Genomic DNA, 26,599 nt, shown 5'->3' with positions numbered 1-26,599 from the left:
TTTTGAACTTTAGAGCTGGCTTTGGCACAGATTCCCTGTTGATATGGAAACACCGGTTTGAATAAACAGTGCACACACCACAACAAATAAGAAGGGTTTTGTGCCTCTCTCTGACCGACCATATTCATTCAGAGCTGGTTTTTGTCCCATATACAAGCCCTCGGAAAGTGGATATAACATAAGGCCAGTTTACTGGCCTGGCATCAACTATATTCATTTTCTATATGCTATTGCATTAGCTCAGTAATAACAAGACCCTGGTAAAACAGGTTTTCTTTAAATGTCCCCTTTATTTTACATCTTGAACAGTAAAGAACTCCTAGGAGATTCAGTCATTGGGAGCTGCCAAGGACATTTTAACAGAGCACAAACGAAGGATTTCTCACGGGAGGAGGGACAGAAGTGGGAAGAGCAGTGGGAACTTCCACAGCTTCCTCCGGTCCGCTTGCACTACAGCAACAAAGGGGCTGACAGAGGCTGTACTTGACTCTTCTCAATCACTTTCATTCACAGATAAAGCTGAAAAAGCAATTTAAAATATTTTCAAATTATTAAGACTACACGAATCAAGAGCTAACTTACAACCCTGGCTGTAACACCATAAATCCCCTGGGCATTGCAAAGAAGATGAAAACCTTGTTCTCTCCAAACGGTTGCTCAAACGGAGAAGGGATGAGGCTGCAGGCACGGTGCGGTTTGCGATTCTTACACGGAACAGGCGGAGTGAAACTTCAAGCTATGTTGCCAAAGGAGAGCTCAGCCCAAACATGGCTTAAGCAACACTAAGCATAAGCAAGGCCACTAATATTTCCACAGATTAATCATGTGGGGACACTTTCATAAACATTCTCCTGAAGCATCTGTGATTCAGATACTGCAACTACAGGTCAGCATGTAGCAGTGTAATTTGGAACTGGCTAAAAAGCTGAAAACCACAAAGAACCCTGTCTTGTGTGCAACCTGTGGTGTGCACTGAAAACAGCAGAGAATGGAAGAGTAACACTAGCAAAACGCCCAGGCAGCTGTTATCTGTACCAGCAGAGGAACGGAGAGCAAAGAGCTGGGTGACAAGGAGCACAAAGCCAACCTTCCAGATCTAGGCACAATCCACACACAGAAGTTTCGCCAGTGTAGCCACATCAGTTGGCTGTATGGAAAAAACCCCAGAGCCTCTTGGCATACACAGCTCCTACCAGCAAAAGCATCGCTTCCCACCAGTGCAAGTCATCCAGTTAAGTGGCTCCTTCCTGCAAAGTCCTGGTCTTTCAGACACCACTCCAGTACCACTGATGTATCTGGCAATAGAGAGCTCAGGGCCCAGGAGAGAGCAGGAAGCCCAGACACTGATTTATTAATTGGAAAACAGAAAAGAAAAATAAATTGTCCAAAAGTGCCGCTGCCTCTGCTTGTCTATCTAGTTGCAAACGACCAGTACACCAACTGCAGCCAACACCTCATAAAACAAGACAAATGAAGGCAAATCACTTCTCCACACTGCTACCTCAGAAGCAGTGTTCTGCCAACACAAACACAATGAAAGGGAACATACCTCCTCTTCCCTAATTACCCTTACAAACTGCCAAAATATCAAACAAGCCCAAAGCAAAACCATGATAAAACAGCAAAACCAAAATTCAGTGGCCTTTACTGAAGCTCTTTATCAGCAGAGTGGTTTGAGTCAGGGCCCTGGCAGCTTCTGTAAGACACCCAGGATGCTGAACCAGCCTCTTTTGCAATCTCAGTGTAATACAGTCCAATGAATCAAGCTGTCATTCTCATGGCAGAGAGGAGCCGGTTCATGCAAATTACCTGATTTCAATATTCATAAATAATACACTCTTAACCATGCGGAGCTGTTTGGGTGCTCAGCACTGCTGACAGCCACAAGAGCGGCAGGAGGAACGAATCAAAAGCCTTTTGTTAAGCTACGGGGCCAGCTTCCCACGCAGGCTGGAGGCGGAAAGGGAAGACTTCCTCCGGAGCTCCCCTTGTCATTTTTGAGTTGTTACACCTCCTGCAAGACAGCATGTTTATTGAGCGTGGCAGTGAAAACGGCAATAAAAGCTTTCTTCCCCTCTTCTTCCCCCACAAACCTTCGCCTATTGTAGGCATCATTAAATATCCTGTTATGGCTTTTTATCCCACGAGCTCAGCTGGGAATCTGATGTGCAAAAAAGCTTTGTAACGCTTTGGTGGTCGTCAGCAGATCCCAATGCCCCAAAATAACAACGTAAGAGTAAATCAAGGCCAAACATCTCTCTGAGAAAATACACATACTTTTGCTCAACCAGAAATCCTGTCTCACTGCTGCCTGCGGATGCTCTCTACGATCTGTTCTATGCAGGCGAACACTGTACCAACAGCACAGCCACCTCGGCAAAGCTTCGGTGTTCACGCACTGTGTTGCCACTGACCGTAACCGACTCTGTGCTATCGAAATCAACAATAAAACACTGTCCCATTAATTTCCCTTTCCACAGACCACCAGTTGTGACAACCAGCCTACCAAGAACAGCCTCTATGTGCAGGTGAGGCAGGGGGGCACTGTGTTTTGTCTGTCACAGGCACATGAGATCTAAATCAATATTATTGATGCAAGCTTTGTGATGAGTAATCTGCAGTTAAAGATTTTCTGCAAACTCTGTGATTTGGTAATTGGCCCTTCCGCTTGTTTCAGCTTTACAGTCATTCGTTTTCCATAAATCAAAGGAGAAAAAGAGTAACATGACATTTTTAATTTAGCAGACATCCCAACCTTACAAGTAATCCAGGACTTTATTACTTTCACATTTCCCCATCATTTTACAATTTCATGCAGTCTTATTCTGAGGGCAAAATTATTTCATCCCGTCTCAAATATAAGGAAGAGAATTACATGAAACCCATGAGCATGTTCTAACTCCACCATTTTCCATGAAGCAATCTCTGCTTTGCTAAAGCTGCTAATCTAACTGCTTATCACACATCCGTAAATGCTTTATGTCAGAGGGGAAAGAGAGAATAAAGAGACATTTAAGTTATGGCAAGATTTTTTTGGGGATTTGATGGATGGCGCTTTGCCCTGGCAGTGAGAGAACGGGCAGCACTTTTTCAGCTGGTCCTTTGGAAAGAGCCTGAGCGTCCTCTGTCCCTTCCTGACTCCAGCCTTTTCCAAGAGGGATCCTAACTTCATTTTCTTTGTGCAAGAGCTTAATGATTACCCAGTAAGAAGATTAACTCTAAAAAGTGTATTAAGAAGGCAAAGAGTATGAGAAAAACAGAACAAAAGCAAAATCAAAGTAAATCCAAAGTAAGCATAAAAGCATCCCTTCCCTAAGGGTAGAGGAACCAATCTCACAACACTTAATACAGGTAAATCTGAGTCCTATCTACAACATTAATAAAACCATCTCTCTTGTTAATTACCACTGGCTGTACTCGTGTCAGTGTGCCTTGGGACCACTGCAAATACTGTCCCTTATCCTCAGTGCCATCTGTCTTCTAACTCACCTTTGCAACCTGCGAGAAAGCCACTGAGCTGAAGGGCACATCTAACCAGGTTCAGCACCTGTGTAGCAAAGCAAAGCCCGGCTCCTCCTTACACAGAGGCTCCAGTCACGGGACAGCTCAGGGTTCTTGTCTTCTCTCCCTCCTCTTCATGACTTACTGTTCCTCTGTCCCTGGAGGAGGCCAACCCAGTTGTCACCACCTCCACCGTGCATTCGCCTTTGGACACTGGCATCTTTCCTCGTTTCTCTGCAGGGCAGGACAAAACAGGCCCTTGCAAACCTCAGGGAGGATTCTCTGACAGATCTTCAGGGAAAACCTAAGCATGTCCAGTGCTCCTTAATACACCCCACTGCCATGCCCTCAGCTAGATCCCAAGCGATTTTAACACCTCTCTGCCCTGCTGTAACAGAAGCACCCACCTCCCCAGGTGCTGCTGCCGCACAGATGTATGAAAGCACAAATGCATCTGTCCCAGCTTAAGTCTCCTCACAGAGCCGTGTCTGTTAGCAGGACTTCTTCTGTAGCTAGCGAGGCAACTGCCCAAGAGGCAACCAGCCCACCAGCCCACCTGAAACTGAACCGACTGTGCAACTCCAGTTCTCTGTGAGAACTGGAAAATAAGCTCAGGAAACCAGACTTGACAACAGGGACCTCAAAGAAGTGTCTATGTTTGGAGGGATCAAGCTGGGCTTTTGCCTTTGTAGCTGAGGTCCCAGCTGCTTACTGCTACTTAATTGGATTATCTAAGAAAAACAACCACAACCCAAGCCACCTGAAAGCAGCCTGGCCCAGGTGACCATGCTCAAGCACTGCTGCCAATAAAAGTCCAGCTCCAGGAAGAGAGAGAAGTGGCCAAGTGTATTAGATAACACACCAACACATGCCACTCTTCTGCAGACAGCATTCCCCTCCCAGAGTGTCCCCTTCTGACCTTCCTTCTCCAGGCTTGTTTTGTTGCCTCTAACCTCAAAGGCTATCCTTGGAAACCACCAGTTGTTGCAAACATGGAACTGAACGGAAAAATTCAGTACTCGCTAGTGGTGAGGCAACCGCAGCACACCAAGAGATCTGCTCCTCGTTTAGCTCTACAGAGAATGATCCCAAATAAAGAATTATTAGTGTCATACAACAGGAGACACCAGTTTTCAACTCGGATCTTACAACGTCCAGGGAAAAGGAGCAGGGAAGCTGCAGTCGGATGCCCAGGACCTGCCTGCTTTTCCAAAAGTATGCAAGGGAACTGCTGCTAAGCAGAGACAGGGCATCTCAGGATGGAAAAAGTTAAATATCACTGGGTGTGGAGGCTAGTACTTGGGTAAGAAGACTTCCCCAGGTAGGCTTCCTGTGTCCCTCTCCACCTCATCATGTGAGTGACAATCACAAAACCTGCTCTGCTAACCTAAAAAAGGGAGGGCTTGAGGTCATACTGCAACTACAGAGCAGGGGCCACCAGCATGGCTCCATAAAGAGAAAGGGATAGACACAGAAAGAAAAAGAAATAAAAAAAGAAATAAAAGCATAACATCTTCAGGAGGAGCACATTTCACAGCTTGAAGAGAAAGCATCCGGAACTTCTAATTTAATTTTACTTAGGTGTCTTTCTGCTCAGTAAGAACCTACTGAAGCACAGATTAAAGGAGTATTCTGGTTATAATGACGCTACACTGTTAATTGCACCATTCCTGTTAGCATTAAAGGTTGCAGAACTGAAAATTAAGGATGTAGGTAGGCAGAAAAGTTATTGAAGGTGTACAGAAGTTTGTCCAGAGCCTTTCTTCCTTTAAAACAAGGGCACACAATTCTCTCCTTTATCTTTGCAAAAATAGTGACCAATGAAAGCGCTTAGGTCTCAGTCCTGCTCCAAGCAACTGTTATAAACTGACTTCAGCCTGTCACAGTTCTTAGACACACATAAATAAATAAAAACTGGAATAGCCTCTTTCTCCAGCAGAGTTATACTCACTATATGGCCTCGTTAACTGTCAGGCTTCCAGATGGGATACCAAAATAATGAAAGCAAATCACTCTGCTGTCAAGGCAAGAAAATCTGTTCTCTTTCCAGCTCCTGTTGTCATAACATGATGGATTATTCTCTTGCCTCCTGCTGTACGGCATGCTAAGTTCCGCTCCAGAAAGTTGCCAGGCATCACCACAATTTCACAAACCTTATCAAGACAGGAGTTTCAGTCAATAAGTAACGAAAATCGAGATCTAAGGTGATTTCTCAGGCCAGCTTCAAAAGGCGTACAGTACAAGGGTTCCATTGTGCAAAGTTCATCAGCAGGACACGGGCTAATTAACTAAGCGGCATTTTGGAACTAGTTAGTTTTCAAGGAACAGTTTTCACTACCAACAGTCAGGCATTCTCTACACTGGAAGTTAAAAACTTTGGAGTGGACTTCCAGACTGGATTTATTAACAGATTTCACCATTAGCACTAGCGAAACATCTATTTTTATACCCAATCCTACACAAAAAGTCTATTATCTGTATGTGTCCAGAGACATTTCGGCAAGGAGGGGCAATTGAGACTGTTTGCACTACTGAGATCTATGAAGCCTGCTGCAACATTCAGCTCTAGTTCTCTGCTAGTCTGTCTGTAAGGTTCCAATTATAAAGTGATTAAAACCAGAAAACATAGCAGTCTTTCCAATGAAAAAAAAGCTATTTTACAGTCCTACTCTTTCCTCAGGTGTATATTAAAGGAAACAGATATTTTGCAAAAACAACCGATAGGTATGCTACAACTCTGAATGACACAGAGGTCAATGCAAAACACATCGCCCTGCTTCACTTTCCATGAAGTACATTTATTTATACAGATACATGTTTATTTTTTAAATATTTAATTACTCTGAACTTTTCTGCATTGATTATGTTGCTGTGTCCCTTTAAGGCAGAGTTGCACTTACAGAAGATCACAACCAGCCATCATTTGAGGGCCTAGAGTCATTCTCAGCTGGCCAGCATTACTGCGTTACCCAAATAATTTTCCAAAGTAACTCACATTTGCATTCAGGATAACCATGGGACTAGAGAATGCAGAAAGACATGGGGGAAAAAAAAAAAGATTCTCCAAAAGAAACAGTCACGCTTTGAGAATAACCCACTTTTTGAATCAAGACAAAGGTGTTTTGAAATTTGCACAGAGACCTTATTCAGACAGCAGTTTTCTAAGAGCTGAAATAAACTCACTCTTACCCCTCACACTCTTCAGCTCTCAGAAAGGATGAGAACACGCAAAAAGGTAGCCCATATGATACACCGCAAACATTACCCTAGCCTAAGAAACTGGGCAAATTCATGGAGACTTGGCACTAAAGGCCAATTTTAACTTTATTACTTATCTCCATTTTGGAGCTGTTCGTCCACAGTTACCTTTCTGAAGTGATGCAGAGTTGCACAGGCTGAACTAGCGTCTATTACTCCACCAGCTGCTGTAGTTGGGACACATTCCCCTGAATAATCTACCCCATGGCCCTTGTGAACACACGTCCTGGACCGCTATAGGACCTTAGCTCCTGTGCAGTCCCTTGCTGTAACCCCTGAGGACCCGCTTCTCAGCAGGAAGAGGATGAGGAATACATCAATATCTGGATATTTCCCCTCCTTTCTCATGGGTATCAGCAAAATGCCATGTACATGGTGTTTTTTGCTCTGGGCCTTGCCTGAGTTTAATCTGCTGTTTCCAAGGGCTGGTGCTTAAAAAGTGGAGGATCCATTAACAGGACTCAGAAAAACTCTACTCACCTTGTTGTCCCTCTTCTTCTGCTTCAGTTTTATGGTACAGAGACTCTTCTCCCAACATCCAGCTCCTAACCACACACATCACCAAGTGAAGGCTGAACCTGAGGCTTACCTGATCTTTCTCAGGCTTGTCAGAGATGTCATTCAGACTGGTGGAAGTCAGGTTTCTGTGAGCCATGGCTGGGCTGCCTGTAAGAACAATGTCAACACCAATTAAAGCACCTGTTTCAATCCAGTCAGAAGAACACAGAGGCTCCGGCTACAGCAACACCTTTCCTTGCACAAGGGAGGTTTATGTGAGGAATTTAAGACCCTGACAGGCTGCTTTCTGCGACTTTACGTGGCACATGGGATCCCATGACTCTTAGGAGAACAAGAGAGTCTAACGACTTCCATAATTCCTGCCTGTGGGAGAAAAAGCAAAGGAGCAACAGGTTGCTGACACTGATGCTCTGGGTCACCCAGGACCCAGTCAAAAACACAGTGGTCACCCTGACCTGCACACCCCTCACCTTAGCTCTCTGATGTAGATGGCATCTGCCCTACGCTCCTCAGCAGCCCAGACTCTGGTGTGCAGCTCACACAGCGAGGGAGGTTGGCAGCTCCTGGTCCTTCAGAACAGCCAATAATAAAAAAATCTACCTTTCTTCAAGTAAGCTCATTAACTAAGATCATGAACCTTCAGCATTTTACCTATTAAAACAACATGTGCACCACATTGACAGGCCAAAAGTCACCAATTCCTGACACCAGATACCCCAGAAAGATGAAGAAACCTGCCAGAGACAAAGAGCTGAAGCCGTTCACCTCCACTTCTTTTTTCAAAGACAAACTGCTCATCTGTAAGCACGACACATTGGCATTCAGGCACTGCAGAACAGCTAGTGAAGAGCTGCTTGCTCCCTTACGGACTGCTTATCCTACTTACACTTGTGTTCTCAGAGACTAGCAGAACATACAGGAACAGTTCTAAAGAACCTGGAAAAAAGCCCCATGATTTCAGAATTCAGTGCTACAGTCCCACTAAAAGCATTTGTAGTTAAAACTGAAGAAACCCAGAAATAGCCATAATTGTAAAAAAAGAAAACTAATTAAAAAAAAAAAAAAAAAAAAAGGACTTCTGGGATGGATACAGTATCATAAAGCACAGCAGTCAGAATGCATTTTTTTAATTATTCTGAAATTTTCCTATCCCTTCTCAGACATAGGAGCTCATAGGAACCAGAAGCATAGCAACAGGAGCTGTTACCACAGAGTTTCTGCCCATAAACGTAAGGGGAAAGACAGAAAATACTCAAAAAAAATTGGTACTGAGGGATTTCCCAACTTAGGCTATGTTTCCAGAAAATATTGATTAAACTTATGCTTTGATAGTCATATCAAAGTGAAAGCCCAAGTTTTCAGTGTTCATCAGCTCCCACCGCAAACAAGCTCTATAATAAATCAGCATACCAAGCACCAAAAACAAACAAACAAACAAAAAAACCCAAAAAAAGAAGTGGGAAGAAAAAGATCTGGACTCTCAGAGTTGGGTTTTCTCTACAACACACTCAATGTATGTGAAGATAGACTTAAAGCATTCTTTCTTATGAGCCACTTGGTCCACACAGAAAAAACCAAGCACAAATAGATAAATCAGATACTATAAAAGGGGCACCCCCAGCTTTTCCTCTTCCTGCTGTTATTACAAGCCAGATTTAATACCCCATCCTACCTCTACAAAGTTTTTACAAATATGTTTACTCATAGAGTGGGAAACGCCACTTGGAAGACTGGTTTATGCCACATTTATTAGTAACCATTCTCCTAATTATCAGAAAGACAGTTAGAAATGCCTACAAAATTTGACTGAATGTTTGATATGAATCCGTAGGTAGGAGATAAACACACGAACGAAACAGGAAAAAAACGATCAATTTGCGTGTGTTCTGTCTGTTACATGGCACAGACGTTACTTTGTTCTTTTATTTCTATTTGGTAAAAATCAAAGGCTGGACCAAAAAAGAAACCAAAATAAAGCCAAGTTATTGTAATCCTGAAGCCTTACTGAAACCCAGGGCTCCTTTTTCTGGTATGTTGTAATTAATTATCTTTAAAGGTTTCAGAGACACTGCCAATTCTGGGAAATCTTTGACAAGTATATAATGTACCCATAAATTAAAATTAAAGACTGAAGCTCAATGCAGAGATACACATGGTTGCTTTGCAAATCTGAGCCAATAATATCAAATAAAGAATCACAGAAGCACCTTCTTTAAAATGCGAAGCTTGTTCACGCTGATAATTGGTGTCACGCAGCTTGGCGAGTCAAAGCAAAGTTTCTATCACCCGAGTGTTACCGAGTGAGAGAAAATAAACAAGAAAGTCTTCAGCAGAGTTAAACAGCTCTGGAGAAGTTCAAAGACGTGCAGTGATGGGAATGCTGCTCTCAGAGCTGGGTATCTCACACTGCCCAAAGCCAGTTCGTGGGTTGTGGAGAGCTCTGTTCTGCTGTGGATGGTGAGACAGCATTGCAGAGATGGATTTCCCCTTGTTCAAGCCTCACCACGAGACCTCCAAGTCCTGGCATGGCTAATGACTCCAACTGAGAAGGAACTAAGCATGGCTTCCAAAAAGCTTTGAACGAGGGCAGAAAATACTAAGGATTTTATTTTATACAGTCATTTAGCGCTGCTTCCATGGATTTTATTCAGAAGAGCTGCACTATGTAGCTGTAGAGAAAGGCATCTGCTGAAGGTATCCCTTCATTTTCTGCAGACTGCTTTGGAGGTTTTCCAAATTTCTAGGTTCACTTCTGGAGTAAACAAACTAAAATGAGGGCCCACAGCCTTCATAGCTGATATTTCTCCAGATTAAAACATTTGTTTGCTTTGTTTCTTGCATGATCAAGGCTGAATGTTTCTTAGGAGATAATTACCCTTCTTTCTAGAGGAAGCAGCTAATGACTTCACCGCCTCGCTAGCAGCCTCTTTCTCCCAACATGATCAACATAACCACATCAAACTCACAGCAGCTCTTCTCAAGACATCCCATACTTATTCCAGACCTGGACAGACCCATGTGCCAAAACACTTGTCTGCCTTTTCCAGTTTTACCCCTTGGTTTAATAAATACCACACTTCCCTACAAACATGACCTTGACTATACTCTGAAACCACCACAGCTACAGCAGCGCTACCACTACCAGGCTGAACAAGGACAAGTGCATGGAGCCTAGAAGTGGGGGACATCAGACAAAACCCTGTACAACAAGAACCTCGAACCTCCGGGCAGAAGAAACCCCTTTTGTCACAGTTAGAGCATTTCAGATGAGGAATATCCCCCTCATGCCTGTAAATCCCTCACTGGCAATTCAGCACTGCTCTGACATCTTCTCTAAAGAAACTGCTTGTGTGATAGCACTCCTATTTCAGTCAGTGACAGAGCTCCTACAAGGAAGGAGGACCTGAGCCCAAGAAGAAAGCTAGCCTGCCCCTGCACTCGTTTCTCAGTTATCCCCACAAAGAGCTGAAAGCACGTTAGCCATAGCTCCATCTTCTTGGCACAACACACAGACCTTATTCACTCCCTCTTTCCACCATCAGTCTGGCCTTGCATTAAGAGATCTGAGCACCAGAACTTCACAACATGCTCTGTTCTTTGGAGGTAGAAAGTGTCTCATAATCCCAGTTTAAATAGGGCTCTCACAGGCTAAGATGACTGGTATCTCCATCTTGCAAGAGTTTTTACCCTTAATGCTGACAGCCAAAACCTCTTAGACATGTAATAGGACTGTTTTCCCCTAAACTTTGCTGTCTATGCATATCACCTTTTCAAGATGCCTTACAAGGTCCTCAAGTTCAGACTAGTCCCACTCAGTACTGACTTTGATGATGTCTAGAACAAACTGGAAACCACAAGCCTCACCTTTTACCAGCTTTGCTGACCTAAGGCAGTTGACAGTATCCCAGCCTGCATTCAGAAGTTTTCCCAAAATCCATGATTTCATCTTGACTGCCAAGCAAAGTCACTAACAGAAACAGGCTGCTAGGAATGCAAGACTCAACACGCGCAATGTTGGCTCAGAAGCCATTTGGCTTTGTGGACACTGTGGCCCAAATCTGTACAGCCCAAATCCCTTCTGGTTGTGCCCCTTTGAAGACCCAGGAAGGATATGTCCAACACTCATTTTTTTATGTTTGTATAACAAGTCTGCTCATACCAGCAACTCTCTGCAGCAGACTCAGCCATTTGGAGGTTACAGTCTCTGGGGTAAGCCTAGCAATGCCACTTCTGAAAAAGACCTGAAAGAAAGGAAAAAAACCCTAACCTTAAAAAGTTGGGAGTCCTCAGGTGAGCAGCTTCTCCAAATCGAGAGGAAACATGGGAGCAGAAGGAAGCAACAAGCCTCTCAGAGCCCTGAACAAACCAGCAGAGTAAAAAGTTTCTGCTGCCGAGATCTCAGCCAAAGACTTCGGCACACGATGTTCACCCTTAGCAGTTTGCTAACCAAGGATAATTTCCTGATTCAGGCCTAATTTACATTACTGTCTCTCTGGCAAAGGCGATGCTAGCCTCTCCTTGGCTGCGTTCAGCCAAGTGCTGGTGCAAGAAGTACGGCAGGCAGTCCAAATCCCTCCGTGCTATTATCTCATTCTACCTACAGGCCCCATAGTCATCTTTCATGGGCAATATCCTGAAATTCAGATGCCTGTAGACTGCTATGGCCTATAAAGAACACATCTGCCACCAGTGCATGCGCTGTGCCTTGCCAGGGGAACAGGATGCTCCTCTGCTATCTGCAAGGCTCCTGATAAGTCACGTTTTACAAAAGATCATCAGAAAGAAGCAGGACCTGAGAAAGGTCCAGCTCTTTGCTGAGAGAGAAAGCTGGTGGGGCCTGCTAACTGTGTGACAAAGGGAGCCTATTTTTGTATTTAATTTATATGGAAAATCAAATATTTAAGCTCGTTGCATTTATAATACTGTAGTGGCAGCAAAAGCCCTTTTAGCAGCCAAAGGACACTGTAAATAGATGAAAGAAACGTCACTAGGTGGCTCAAGAGGGGAGACCACTGTCTGAAGAAGGGGACTGCAGGCTGACCTACCTGTTTCATCCCAGATGAAGGAAAAAAAAAAAAAAAGAAATAGGGTGAAACAGAGCAGCAGGAGGGGACAGTGGGGGTAACATAGACAGCCAGAGCAGCAGCCATTCCACAAGGAACACATTTGCAGTCTTCCCACTGTTAACGCAGCAGCAAGCGTTAGGAGACCGGCTGGTGTGGGTTCCCCCTTCCTCTTCCTCACCTCTCCCCCAACCCACCCGCCCTCGCCCCTGCCCGTGACTTACTGAGCCATCCCACGCTGGGGCTGCGCTGCACCCGGATTTCATCATCCAACGTGCGGGTGGCTAGGCAGGGCACGGAGCTCTCGAGCGGGCTGCGTGCTTGTACGGTGCAAGCAGGAGACAGTAGCAGCAACAAAGAGGAGGAAGAGAGCAAAGTTGAAAAGTCAAAGAAAAGAAAAAAAAAAAGGCAAGAAAGAAACGCTCAAGCAATTGCACAAGCAAGCCAGGTAGGAGACAGAGTGTTTGAACAGTCGCAGTTACACACGAGTGCACCTTTCTGCACAGAGGGGTGACCAAAGGGGCAAGCCCACTCATTGGGAGCATGGCATCCCCTTCATAGCTCCGGCTTTTAGTGTTCAGTTGGCAGGTCTGGAGCCAGTTTTCCAGCCCTAGTGTCTAAAATTCAGGCATCTTTGAAGCAGATTTCAAGCAACCGAGCAAGGTAGCAGCAGCGCTAACTGTGCTGAGCCGTCCCAGGCTGCAGGGCGGTCAGCCAGAGCAGTAGACATACAGCACTTTTAAAAAAAAAAAACAACAAAACAACCAAACCAAAAAAAACCAAAAACAGGTCACATCCCTGTAGGAGCCAATTTTGAGCATCCTGACAATGTAGGTACCCAGGCACACCAATTCAGGCTTGGAAATGTACACCTTAGTCTGCAATGCTTCAAATAATGCAAACAGCTAAATACATTGGTGTTTTTTTCTGAAGCATTCTTTGAAAAAGATCTCATTTCTGACTTAAACTTCTCTGCTCCTGTGCTGGTATTATTCAGCTGACAGCATCATTCAACTCTCTAAAGGGACAGAGGATGCAGTTTGTATGAAAAACACTTAACTGAATAAAGCTGAACTGTATCACAGAATAAAAACTTTAGAGAAGTTTTCATCTGTTGCTAGCTATCCTTCCTTCCTTCAGTGATCAGCCAAGGCATTGCAGACAGCCTGTTATTTTAACTCCACTGTTTCCAAACTACGCTGTCAGCACAGTGAAAATAAATAATGTTCACGAGGTGTTTGGGCAGCACAGACACCATCCACACGGTGATGGGGAGCATGCCATTATTCACAGTGGTTAACCACTCACACTTAAACACATCGCAGTTTTCTACAGCCTCTGCCAGCTCGGTTTTAGTACAGTTTGACCACCTCTCCAACGCTTTTGCCAAAGGCTCTCACAGGTGTTAAATCACGCAAACTGCTGGCAGGCAGGAAGCTTTTAAACAAAAATAAAAGTCAGAAATGCATAGCAAATGTCACCACTGAAGCACTGGTAAACACTGATCAGACACCTGCGTAAGGAATGGTGACCACGGTTCTCATTTTATACAGTGGGAAGCCCAGGGCAGACCTGCATTACAACCCAAAGGTGGGCAAGGACTGCTGGAGAGCTGCTAGCGTATATACGTTATTTATTGCAGGGCTTCACGTCAAGTGCCGTACCCTGTGCCAGGAAAGGACACAAAGAACTCTTAGAAAGCCAGTCAACAAAACAAGACACACACAAAAAACCCTGTCAAAAAACCCTGCAGGAGTTCAATTGAAATGTAAAAATCAAAATGTCCTTGTTGAACACTTCATACAGCTCAACCTCCTACCAGTAAAAGAAAGGAAAAGGGCGGTGTCTTTGTAAGGTAACTTTGAGTAATCACTTGGTACAGCTTTGTCTGCTCCGCTTTTTATAATCATCTTTTTGCTGTCGAATGGACAACAAAGGAGTGCTTTGATTCATCCTCCTCCATCCGATGCTGCACAAGAAATTACCATCTTTTGCCCAATTTCTTTCCTGAGAGCAAAAGGATTTCTGAGAAAACCTCCTCCCACAAGCATGATCCAAATATCAATCTTTATGACGCAGCAATGAATAAAAGGCATTCAGTGCACACCTTTGCCACTCAAAAGTTCTGTGTTTCTGCCAATCTGATTGCTACTGAGTCTTATCTTCAAAAAGAGCAGCGAAATGAAAGAAGGGGGTGGAGGATGACTTTGCTACCAGGGACCACAGAGCCACAGTCATCCCTGGTGAGGTTTGCTTTATGCATAAAAAATACGTTGGGACACACTCAGAAGTTTTAATTATGATTAAACATAATACCAGAACAGGAGCTTATGCAAGCTTACCATGAAGCTAAGAAAGACACAAAAAATTTTTGAGCCCCTGTGACTTGGTTATTTAAGCGCTCTGAAATAACTGAGATACAGGCACCTCAGTAGCTTTGAGAACACAGCCATGGGGATATTTCCAGATTTCAGATCTAACAAACACCCTTGAAGAAATTTGTCATTATTTAATTTGAGTTTTAAGCCTAACTGCCCTGGTAAAAAAAAAAAAAAAAAAGAAGGAAAATCATGGGCAGAATCCATGCCAATGACATTATGCTAAAGTGTTTCCTAAATAAATGTTTTTGAAAAGTAATTTAATACAATTAGGTATCGAAATCATAGGTTCCCAATCAATTGTGATTGCCCAGTAAGAGCAATAAGTTGCATAATATTTTGACCCATAACCTACAGCAGGGTCTGATTCTGCTTCAGTAATTAACAGCCCTTAATGAACACACAGGTACTGTGTCCATTAAATGCGCAGGGTGCTCTGTAATGTCCATCGCTGCATTTTATGGGTAAACTAGAGATGAGAAGTTCCCCCTTTCGACAACAGCAGCTAACGTCAGTCGAGCAGAAAGCCAAGCTGCTTCCCAAAGACACCAGGCTGTAGACCTATTGCGCCAAGGTGAGAAGCAAGTGATGCACGGGGGGGGCTGTCGTTCTCCTGAACCTGGTGGCAGCATGAATATTGGATGAAGGTTTCATTGAGGCTGAAATGAAAGGTAGACACTGAAAGAAATACCTACCTGGAAAGAAACTCTAGGGAAATTCATGAGCGCTTAGGGCCGATGGCACTTTCATTATTGTGACTAGCCACGTTGAGAGACAGCTGCACTCCTGTTGGCCTCATTAAATTTTTATCTATCTAAAGGACAAATTCTGCCTGTAGAAGCACATGAGAGGCACTCACTGAGTTCCAGGGAGCGTGGTATAACTTGATCAAATACATTTTGGAGTTAGTTTTTCAGTAAAGTGTAAATAATAAATAACAGTAACGACTATTCATGAAGTATTTCCCTTTGCATGTAAGCCTCTCCCTCCTTCAGTCTCAAAGCACTTTAACTGTCACGGAAAATAATGCATTATACATTCTCATAACACATAAACATCCCAGGTAGGGAAACAAAGGCAAAATGACATGAAAGGAGTAGCTGAAGGTCAGCCAGTGGGCTAAGCAAAGAATCAGTCCAACTAAGACAGGACCTGCACAGCCCCTTTGAAGAAGAAAATGAAATGAATGAAAAAGGAAGTCACCTAGGATCCGGGTAAAGGATGCCCTTAGCCATGAAAAATAAGCAGGGGCTGGAGTGAGAACGTAGAGGAACGCCCTTTGTCAGCATCGTCCTTCCCAGGATAAGCATGTTGTTATCTTCTCTGTAACCAGCCCTGAAAGTCCGGCTCTGTAGAGTGCAGAGACAGGGCTTACCGTCCAAGGGAGAGCTAAACAACACACCGAGCATGATGTACCTTCAAACCCCTTAAGTAAGTTCTAATTTGTCTTTAACGCCCTGAGGTTCTGATGGCTCCTCAAGGAATGACTTTAGCTGCAGAAGGGAAGAATTCGACATTCACCAGCTGCTGAGAAAACAGGAGGCTGTTACAAGCATACGGTGCAGCAAAAATAGATGCAATACGGGGCGGAAGGTGGATGGACACTGTAAACAGAGCTCATTTAACCATTTCAGTTCAGACTCTTGTCATGTCTGAAGGAGGCACTACTCATAGCAATGCCAGATAGTCAATCCCAATGGTTTCCTTACGTTTCTACACCTTAGGAACTCACTAATACAGGTACTCAGAATAAAACACTAAACTTGATGACTTGTTCAAGTGCAACAGAGGCCAAAAGCGTATCACTGCCCAAGCACAGAGGCACTCCCAACAGTCAGGAGTTTACCTGCTCGTCTCCCACGCAATACGGGAGTGGTTAGGTCTGCCTGTGGAATCACAAGTGTAGCGTGGGCCAGCCTGGAAACATCTCTCCACATTACTATAACCCTCGGTGTCGCAGTGCCTACCGTCAGGAAAGGGAGCTAGGCTGGAGCCAAGAACTGAGGGCATCCCCTATGCCATGCACAAGGCCACTGAAGCACCCCGGCGATGTGTGCTAAAGACCTGTCTGTCTGATGTTTTGCCTCCCATACAGCACAGCTACGATCCAGGATCCTTCTCCTCAAAGCAAACCTGTTCATCTTTTCAGTGGTCCAGAAAAAGCAGTAGTCACAGAAGGGGTAACTGATAGCTATTGACACCACCGCAACTACTGCCTATGCGTTTTACCTGCCACAGCTGTTTCCTTCTTTTAACAGAAAGCAGATGCCTCCCACACAAACAGTGTGGAGGACACAACGGAAAGCCCCAGAGTGTGTGCTGGAAAGAACATAATTTCTTAATCCCAAGTGAAAACAAACACAACTCACTCGCCAGGTGCCCAGTCCTGACACAATGGAGGCATCCTCCAGGGATCTGAACTGCCTGGCTGATTGAAGGGCAAAAAAACCCAAAGCACCTACAAGTTTTATGCCTGAGACTAACAGGGAATGAGCAGGGCAGCTTGGGGAGCAACAGTTCAGCTAGAGCTCCTGAACACCACCTCTCCTGGGTCTGGCCCTCCACAGGTACTCCTACCCATCTGTATTACCCAGTTAGCAAGGTGTCTGCAGGCCAAAAGCAAAGCTTGGTGGTGCCCAGAAGAACCTTTTCCCTCACTGCAGTGTGCCCTGGAAGAGGCTTCCCTATCTTTAGTATCTGGCCACACTGAGCTCCTTTCCCAGAACTGGAATTTCTTTGCAGCACTCTCCAAAGCACAGTCCCTCTCTTTGCTCCATTGGACTCCTGCAGGGAGATTCGCTGAAAAGCTGCACGCCCAGGACATTCCCTTGATTCATGTTATTGCGCCTTTGTGTTATTCTCTTAATCACGGCATTATCAAGGCACTTGTACATGACAAGATGCATCATCAAGAGCAATAAATATTCTTCACATGCACATACACACCTGTGGCAAAAGCAAAGAATAATAAAAAGTAGGAAATACTAATAAAGTATGATAATAGGTTAGGGAGAAATGTTAGGGTGAGTTTTAGAAGCAGAACACAGAAAGCTAAGAGGCCTTAAATGTAGCAAGAAGAAAGTAATTTCTTCGCTTGCTTTCATTTCTGCCTATTTTGAAATGGCAACTTTTAGACAAATTTCCAAACTGCAACAGGAGGCAGTTGACAGAACCCCAAGACACGATGACAGGCTTAGAATTCCTCTTTTTTCATTATCCCTAGTAAGACGACTGCAAATCTCAATGTACGGGTAAGCACAGAGTCACTGCCAAGGCCTCTATAGCTGACTGCATCCTCGAGCACACGCACATTTGTAGACGCCACTATAAACATGGCACTATCTAGAACACCTTTTTTAGAGACAGACAGACATATTCACAACATACGCCACAAAACAATTTTAGGATGAACAAAGCAAGATGGAAATCAGCTTTACCCACACTGGACAACGATTGTATGGCAATAAAATGCAAGCTAGATGTTACCACCACGTAAATTTTGCTTAAGAGTGCCATCGACACCATCTGTTACAGAAATCGAATGCACATGAAAGCTTTGTCTCTGCCCAAACATTTCAGATGATCAGCCTTTTAGGTTCAGGCACAGCTGGTATTTTGCAAACCTCTTTTTCCCATCACTGTTCCTACACCATCTCCTACATGCCAGCTGCAAGAGCATCTCTCTGCCTTTCCCTGTGCCTCCTGCACCCTGCTGCCTGCCTGCTGCCTCCCCTCCTCTCCTCTCCTACTCAGTCCAGTGAAGATACGGTTAGAGCGATGTGCCACGGCCAAAGCAGCCTTCGAAGCCCACCACTGATGTGTTATCAGTATGGGACTCGCTATACTAATCATGGGTTAGAAAAGCATTGTCAGGGCAACGCAGTTAGTTTTTGGCGGGCAGGTTTGGTGGGTTGCTTTAGAAGGGAAGGCTATAGCCAGTTAGCCTCTGCATTACCATTATCGGGGTTGGTAAACATCCTACTTGCACTGGAGACGGTCTTTCCGATGTCAGCCAGAGAGCGCAGGTTGGATTTCTTGGTCTGGTGCCGGTGCTTCCTGAGCAGCGTGTAGGTGACTTTGTCCTTCAGTTCTGATTTCAAAAGCCCCGTCTCGATCTGATTGTCGACGACCATTTCTGTCACATGCAAAGAAAGGGGTGAGGGAGAGGAGAGGACAATTAATCAGAAAGCACAAAATTCAGCTGCAAACGGAGAGCAGGGGGAGAGAGATGGACCATTTTCACCCTACCTTTTTGAAGGCTTTCCTTCCCATCTCAAAACCACCACAAGTTTTTGCCATTTTATTTTTAATGGGAATCTCTGTTAGCCACTTCTTTTGAAATAGAACATAAGCATTTCCATCCAGCAAAATCCATCAGCCATCGACACCTACCTATTGCACTGAGACTCTCTTCTTCATATATGCCACTGAGCCTATTTCAAACCAACTGTATCCAGGATAAGATGGTCCTTGGGTCACAAAGGGAATTTGCTCTGACCCTGTGCTTTTATGAAGAAGCTACAACACGGTAAAACTTCTATCAGATTCATCAAGGTCTGTTCACCTTGCAGGCCCCCAGTAAAACCTAATCTAATGACAGGAAAAAGTCCTGAAGATGAGTAACTAATTAAATCACTCACTCTCAGAACTGAAGTAAAATGATGGCAACTACAAAAGGCAGAACTTGCTCCAATTGTCACAGGACGTATTATGTGGCTCTGCCTTTAACTGAACCACCAGGAAAAAAGGCTCGTGGCCCACTACAAAGACTACTCACTTCCATCAGTTCTCTCCTTTCTGATCCCCTGTCCCAGAGCAGAAAGAAAAAAAAAAAAAGGTAGCCAGATTTGTTAAGACTCTCTATTGTGCATTAAATCTCCCATTAAGTTTTTCCCTTGATTACTTCAGTTAACGTGCTGTCCCCCAAGGGAAAGTGGCAGCTCTTATTTGTCTACCAGTAACTTTTATTTGTGCTAATAATAAAAGTTATGGGAAACGGGAGGCAGAACATGCATCACATTTGCTAACTCAGTGAGTCAGAAAGTCATCCTGTACATGCTGCCCAAGAATTAATGCCTCTTCACATCACTAGGGAAAAAAGCCTATTTCTTCCACCCAAACTCAGAAAAGGAAAGCTATAGGCACGTAGGCACAGTTACACAAAATGTTTGGCAAAAGGTTTATTTTTGTACACTGCCACTTTTCTGTAAGCTTTTGTTGTTCTTTCATTTCTGTTAGTGATTTTTGGAATACTTCCTTCAGAACAATATGTCTTTCTTCATTGAGTTTATCCTTCTCCATCTGGCGAGTATTTCGTCCCTTCCATGTTTCTGATATAACACAAATCAACAAAGAGAGCTCTTTTGAGTTTTTCTTTCCTGCATGTCACTATCAGACACCAACCAAGTGATCATGATTAAATAATTCTGGAAACCAAGTCTGCAGGCTTCTCGGACATCTCTATCTGATTAAGGACTTGGACCAGCAAAAATACCCCACTCGGGACAGTGTTACAGCAACAGCAGCCACAGATCTGTAATTTAATCTCCCAGGAATTAGATCTAATTTGGGTGTTGAAGAATGATATTGAAGGTGATGTCTTGAAGCAACTTCAAAAAGAAATTTAATGTTTGAGGGTTAAAGTACTGGACCACTGACATCAGCTGCTATCTTCTGAAGCAGGTTCGGCTTCAGCATAAAACTTAAATTTGCAAAGCTGTGCCTTTAGATACATAAACACAAAGATAAAGGAAGATAAATGCCACCGTAAGCACCTGCAAAACTAAGCTCAAAACTCTGTAGGTAACATCAGAGGCAGCTTTTGTAATTCCAAGTCTTACAAACTAGTGCAATACCTGATACTTGATAATTTCATGCCAGGACAATTTTGAGTCTGCTTCCTGAGCTTATAACTCCAAGCACTGAGTTCTGTGAGGGGTTTACTTCATTCTGCTCTTCTACACCTTTTCACATAATAGCTCTAAAATGTAGTGTTTTGGTTAAATGTACCTCCACTGGATGGCTCACTTTTAAAATTTATTTTTGTGTGTCTCCTCACACGTCATCAGGAACATGGTATAGCTCTCAGCAATGTCACCAAGTGTCATCCCAGGCCACAGCTATTTTGACTGCAAACCCCCTGGCATCCCATGCAGCAGAGTGAAGCACCAGCTGATGCTGTGGCTGCTCTCCACTCTCCTTTGCTGGAGGGGAGCATCCCATCCTAAACAGAGCCTCACCTGCCTGCAGTGGCCCACCCTGGGACTGAACCCAAAAGCAGCACTTTTTTATTAAAACCATCAGTGAAACCATCATGAGAGTTAACAAAAATTTGTGGGGAAGAGTTGAGGCAAAGAGCCAAGGCAGCTTTACTTACCCACTACCTGCGGGAGAGAAGAGGCCTCCATATCCAGCATTATTGAGCCTTTCTCTATACACGTCCTTAACTCAAACAAGCTGTGCAGGGACAAGGTGGCCACATGAGGTTTGCTCCATCGCTCCCCACCTTGTTCTACCTTCTCCTCAAACTTGATCCACCTACGAGAGGGCAGAGCAACGAGACCATGTTAAAGCTGTTGGCTCCCTGCAGACACACATCTCTGAAAGCAGTGAGAGCCCTGGATCATCACAGCATACTGACAAGTTCAAGCACACACATTTTCCCACACCCCTCCAAGGCCACAACTCCACGATCAAGTTGCAAAAGCTTAATGAATTGCAGTGTGTCGGCTGAGCAGTGATAATGCTCTGTCTGCTTGTAAACTATCGCAAATGTGAGGTAAAACATGTTATCTTTAATAGCTTTCACCAAGACTTAAACTAACACCCTTTAGCTGATGTTTGCTCCAGGCCAAAGGTACATCGGCAGCCCTAGAGACGCAGCCGAGACCCAGACGTTCCCTCCCCAAGTTTGCACGCCCAGTCCCTAACCTGAGGCTGCATCAAACCAACCACAACAACTCGACAGCCACTTTACCAGACCCAACGGGGAGAAAGTCAGGTAACTACATCACACTTAAATAATCAGTGAGAAGGGCTGAGCACCACAGCTCCACAAAAAGGACAATGGGGAAAAAAATAAATAAATCAGCACTTCTGGAAATAAGGTGACAAGTATTTGAGTATTCAAATCCAGACAATAAATTCTGAAAACTTCAGTCACTGCCGAAACTCAGCAGCACCAAACAATACTGCCCCATACCCACAGGCTGCATGAGGCAAACGGTGGAAGAGAGAAGCACATCCCACCCAAATCCAAAGATGTTCTTAGAAGAACAAGTGAGCCACCAAAGGAAAAGACACAAATTAAGGGGCTGGTTCTTTCCCTCCACTTGCTAGCTGTTTAATGATTTAACACAGTAGGTCTGAAAAAAACAGAAAGCCCATCTCTAGTTGAAGATTAGAGCAAAGGTTAAATCCCGTTCTGTGCAAAACACTCTTTCCACCCCTAAACCCATGTCCTAAGAGCAGGCAAGCAGGAGGCTTCACCTCCCCGAGCGCAGGGCTGCAGCCCACCTCCACCTCCAGGCTCGACCCTGCCCTTGGCTCTGCTGCACCCAGCCAGGGCTCCGCATGGGTGGGCAGCCCGGGACGAAGCAAACCGCTCCTTCGGGGGCTTGGGGAGGAGATTTTACCCAGCTCCTACCACCGCTTCACCAGGAGAAGAAAAAGAAATGCCACAGGCCTTTTTCCTTTATGGCAGCACCAGGCGACGGCTTTGCTATAAGCTGGGCGTGCAGGAAAAGGAAGGTGGTGTAATATCATCTAATTGCAAAGCAGAAGTGCTTTTTAACCCTGTCTTGAGATAGTTTTTAATTTATCTGGAAAATGAAAATTCCAGTGACTAATATAAAGGGGATTATTAAGACAAAAACTACACACATAAAGGTAAGGAAGCTCATAAATATCAGGAGGATATTATTAACACCAAGTGAAATTACATTTAATCCTGACAAATGTATTACTTGAGGATTAATCAATTATCCTTTTGAACGGCAATAATCTCTTTTTGAAACTTTTTTTTTAAAGCTGCTTTTTAACTCAACCTAAAAGACTGAATCTGATCTCAAATTAATAAGGTTCTATTTAGTTCGCAAAATCCAGGTATTTCCTAGGACACCTAGGTGACTTGGGTAGCTGGAAGCCTGTGAACTTCAAAGGCTATATATTACTATTTACCCTGCAAAAGCATAAAGGCTGCAAATTACAAAGAGTTTGTCTTTTCAGTGCAAGTGTATCATTCACAACTATCAATATTCTCCTTCTGTTTACTTTTCTCACTATAACCCACTATACAAACACAATAAAACAAATATTAACTTGCAAACCTGTTTGAACCATCCCCTGCTCTATTCGGTACAGCCCCTGGCATCACTCTACTCCCACCCATTTCGATGGGAAGATACAAACAGCGAGGTGCCTTCCAAACACCCTGAAACAGCTTAGTATTTAGTTAAGCAAAGCTATCCATGTGGCTTCCCATACCTCTAACAAATGCTGCCTTCTTTATTTGTTTTTGGGTGGGTTTTTTTAAAAAAAAAAATATTAAAAAAAATCTGCTGCTGCAGAACAGCTTGCTCCCAACTATACAGTTGCATGGGCAGCTGTCAAGCACAGGAAGAACGTGCCAGGCTTTCAGGGTGGAGGAGAGCAGAGAGGGCACAAGAGATGGCCACAGGGTTAAGGCTGCCCAGCGCGTGAATACAGAACCGTACAGCTCTCAGCAGGGCCCCGAGCACTGAAAGCAATGATGCTTGCAGCCTAGCAGCTGCTGTTTCAGGGCAAAAGATTATCTCCGCTGTTATTTGAGAAAACAAACAACCAAATTACCTTCCTCATCTCTGTCCCGCTCTGTTCTTGACATCTACATATCCTTCCTGTCTCAGCTGTACTTCACCTTCCCGTGACCACATTAGAGAAACAGCAAGGTATGACATAAACCACCCATGTTCTGTTATGCCTCTTGGGCCCTGGAAGCCAAGCTGACAGCTCCAGCAAGGCTCTCTTGGCACTGGAGCCTTCTTAATTCAGGTACCCATCAGCATCGCTGTCTCCAAAGGACTGAGGCTTGTGAGAAAAATCCACCACCAGTGCACTCGGTTGCCTCCAGAATAACACCCTGCACTTCTGGGAGCCGATGGTATAGTCAGTGTAAGCATACTGTGAAGACAGCTAGTATCTCTGCTCAAGGTGCAGTAGCCATCTTTTTTTAGCTATTTTTAGAGCTTCAAGAAGGATTGCATATAATGTGTAAGAGTGAAGGATATAAGTGTACTGCCTGACAGAGCTTATACAATCAAAAAAAGACCATAATAGAAGATTTAAACCCCCTATCTACCATCTCACAGACCTTTCATTCCTTTTCTCTGTAATCTCTTTCTACCATTTTCCTGCCTTGTGGAACGACAATCCCCATACTATGGTGGACACAACTTGGTCCCCAAATGTACTGTGCTCAGCCTCAAAATAGACTGGTGGCCTCCAGCTGCTTCAGGTCTTTTCCTGTTCCTAGTTTGTTCTGTATCCTGTAACTACTGCTCATAGTTCATGTGTTACTGCAAGAACTTGTTCATCCACGCCAGGTAAATCGATTACGAGCATCAACAAAATGAACGAAGAGCACCCAGCGACCCAAATCTTCAGGTTACCTTTTAACAGCAATAAACCTTCCCTTTTACTGTTCCATTACTAATGCACTTACAGGGCTTTGTTGTGAAACCTGGTGTACGCAAAGGATGCTTCCCCAAAATGGCCTTTTATGGCAAACCACGGCCCAACACCATGATGTGCTAACGGGCAAGAGGACTGTGCAAAGGAATACGACATCCTGAAGTCCTGGTCACAGGCTGATCCTACCTACTGTCAGACACGTCACCATGTGCAGGGGGACAACTATAGCCTGTTTGTACTGGGGTTGCAACGCAGACATGAATCAAGAACCAAGATGGTCAACTAAAGTTCCCCTTCTGGAAACATTTTTTAATCAGTAGCTTTAAGATTTTTGCTAGAAATTTTCCGTGACATGTGCCAGTTACTTTTCTATTGACCAGAACAGCTCTGGAAGGGAAGGTACCATTTGCTAAACCCTTTTAATACAAACACTCTTCCCTGACAGCTTCCACGCTCTCTCAAGCCTTAGACGGCAGGGCAGCAGGAGCAGCACAGCTGGCAGCTCCTCTGCCCACCGGAGCATGGAGCTAGCCAGCTCTCGCTGGTATGTCCTGCAGTAGGAGCCGCTCCATAGCTTACAGCAGGTTTTGTTGTGCAAGATTAAGTAATTTCAGGAAGATACCGAAAAATCCTGAATGCTATGCAAGATCACTATCAACAAAATAGCATGCAAGTCAGGAGCTCGGGCCAAGTTTAGGAATTACACAGTGCCCCAACAGGGTGCTTAAAGCATGTAATGTGTACATGTATCTTTAAAGAGAGAATCATACATACAGCTCCACCTAGCACTTCTACCAAATACATGTGAAAACACATAAAACCAGAAGTCATTTGCCAGAGAAGAAGAAAACCTCCCTTTTTCTCTACAGCCACCTGACAGTACGAAGAGTGCAAGGATGTCCCACTGTAAGGTCCTTCGAACGTAAGAGCGGAGGGCTCCTGACGTGTGTCCCTCAAGAAACAGCAGTGCTTTGTGACCTGCTGCGCAGGGCACAGGGCATCTTTCTTCTGATGGCTGACATGTGGTGGGCTTAAGGATAACAGAGCTTCCCAATATTCACACTATACAGGAGAGACCGAAGAGGCTGTGTAATAAGAAATACCACACTAAGATCTGAATCATGAAAAGGCTTTAACAAATTGCCGTTGAAACCCTCTTCCCAAAGACCCATCCATGGGCAGAGGAAAGCATAATTTGCTGTGAAATGCAGAGGTGGGGGGGTACAGGTGACAAAATGCAAGTAGTGAACGAATGATAAGAGGGAAGAAAAGCAATAAATGGAGAAAAGGATGACCAACAAGTAAGAAGTTAAAGGGTAAAAGGTGAAAAGTCTTTAAATAGGTTCTCCAAGCGACCGAGAAGTAAAAATAAAGATAGATAAGGGGGTAAAGGGGTAGGTGGTGGAGCAGTTCATTAAATCACAAGTAAAGAAGATTAAGGTAACCAAACAACACGGGCTAACTACGAACACAGTAGGTGCCCTTAAGACTAGAAGGTGGGGAAAGAGCTTAGCCCAGCCACAATAAAGGAAAACGAAAAACCCCAGGTTAAGTGAGGGGGATTGGGAATGGGGGAGATAGAGCCCCGGACCTCTCTCCGGCTGGATGAGCACCTCTTTCTAGTGGGATGTTTCAGGCTTTCACAGCAACCAGGCTGCAATTAGGCATTTACCTTTTAAGGCAAACCCATGAAAAATATTTTTACTGCATAAAAAACCCCAAAACTTTATGAGGCTAGAGGCTAAACAACAGCCTTTAGATCATGAATCCAATCCAATGGCTCTTTCGCTGGTGTTCAGAAATGAACTGTATGTGACTTGTGTCAACTAGATAAAAAAAGAAGCCAGTTTTTTGGCATGGTTTTTTGACCCTGGTTTTGGCATGTTTTTTTGGCCAAACCAACAGCAGCAGCAAAGAAACAGGCAGAGACCCTAACCAAGAAACTCAAAGCAGGCAACCCAATCCAGCATTTAACACATGCCTTGAAAAATTTCCTCAAAAGAAAAAAACTTTTCATTTTTTTTTGCCTATTTAAAATTAATTTCATCAGTAACTCGCTAGGAAAGGGACACAGTTAAAATTTCCCAACATGTGGTGGGGTCAGGCTCAAATCTACTTTTGGACAACAGAATTGAAGGAGTTTTGACACACCTGTAGAAGCTTTATTCAGGCACTGATTGCTGACAACTCTGGCCAAGACACCACCATTCT

General features: G+C 44.2%; 1 protein-coding gene across 4 annotated transcripts in view; it reads right to left on the bottom strand.

Annotated features, from left to right (window-relative positions):
• The window catches only part of SLC4A4 (solute carrier family 4 member 4), a 234,040-nt gene that overhangs the window by 61,192 nt on the left and 146,249 nt on the right, over nt 1-26,599 (bottom strand). For 3 of the 4 annotated variants that reach the window (XM_086464769.1, XM_086464772.1, XM_086464771.1), the window contains 3 exons: nt 21,096-21,256; nt 18,675-18,854; nt 7,349-7,425 (listed from right to left, as the gene is read on the bottom strand). In XM_086464769.1, coding sequence (XP_086320895.1) covers nt 7,349-7,425; nt 18,675-18,854; nt 21,096-21,256 — 418 coding nt within the window. Of the gene's footprint in view, nt 1-7,348; nt 7,426-12,565; nt 12,662-18,674; nt 18,855-21,095; nt 21,257-26,599 lie in introns of all 4 variants that reach the window. The other variant, XM_086464770.1, reaches the window with a different exon arrangement.

Source organism: Leptosomus discolor, chromosome 4, assembly GCF_034619465.1.
Source record: "Leptosomus discolor isolate bLepDis1 chromosome 4, bLepDis1.hap2, whole genome shotgun sequence".
Classification (NCBI taxonomy): domain Eukaryota; kingdom Metazoa; phylum Chordata; class Aves; order Leptosomiformes; family Leptosomidae; genus Leptosomus; species Leptosomus discolor.
The sequence above is the reverse complement of the archived record's forward strand: the minus strand, read 5'-3'. Positions and strand labels throughout refer to the sequence as shown.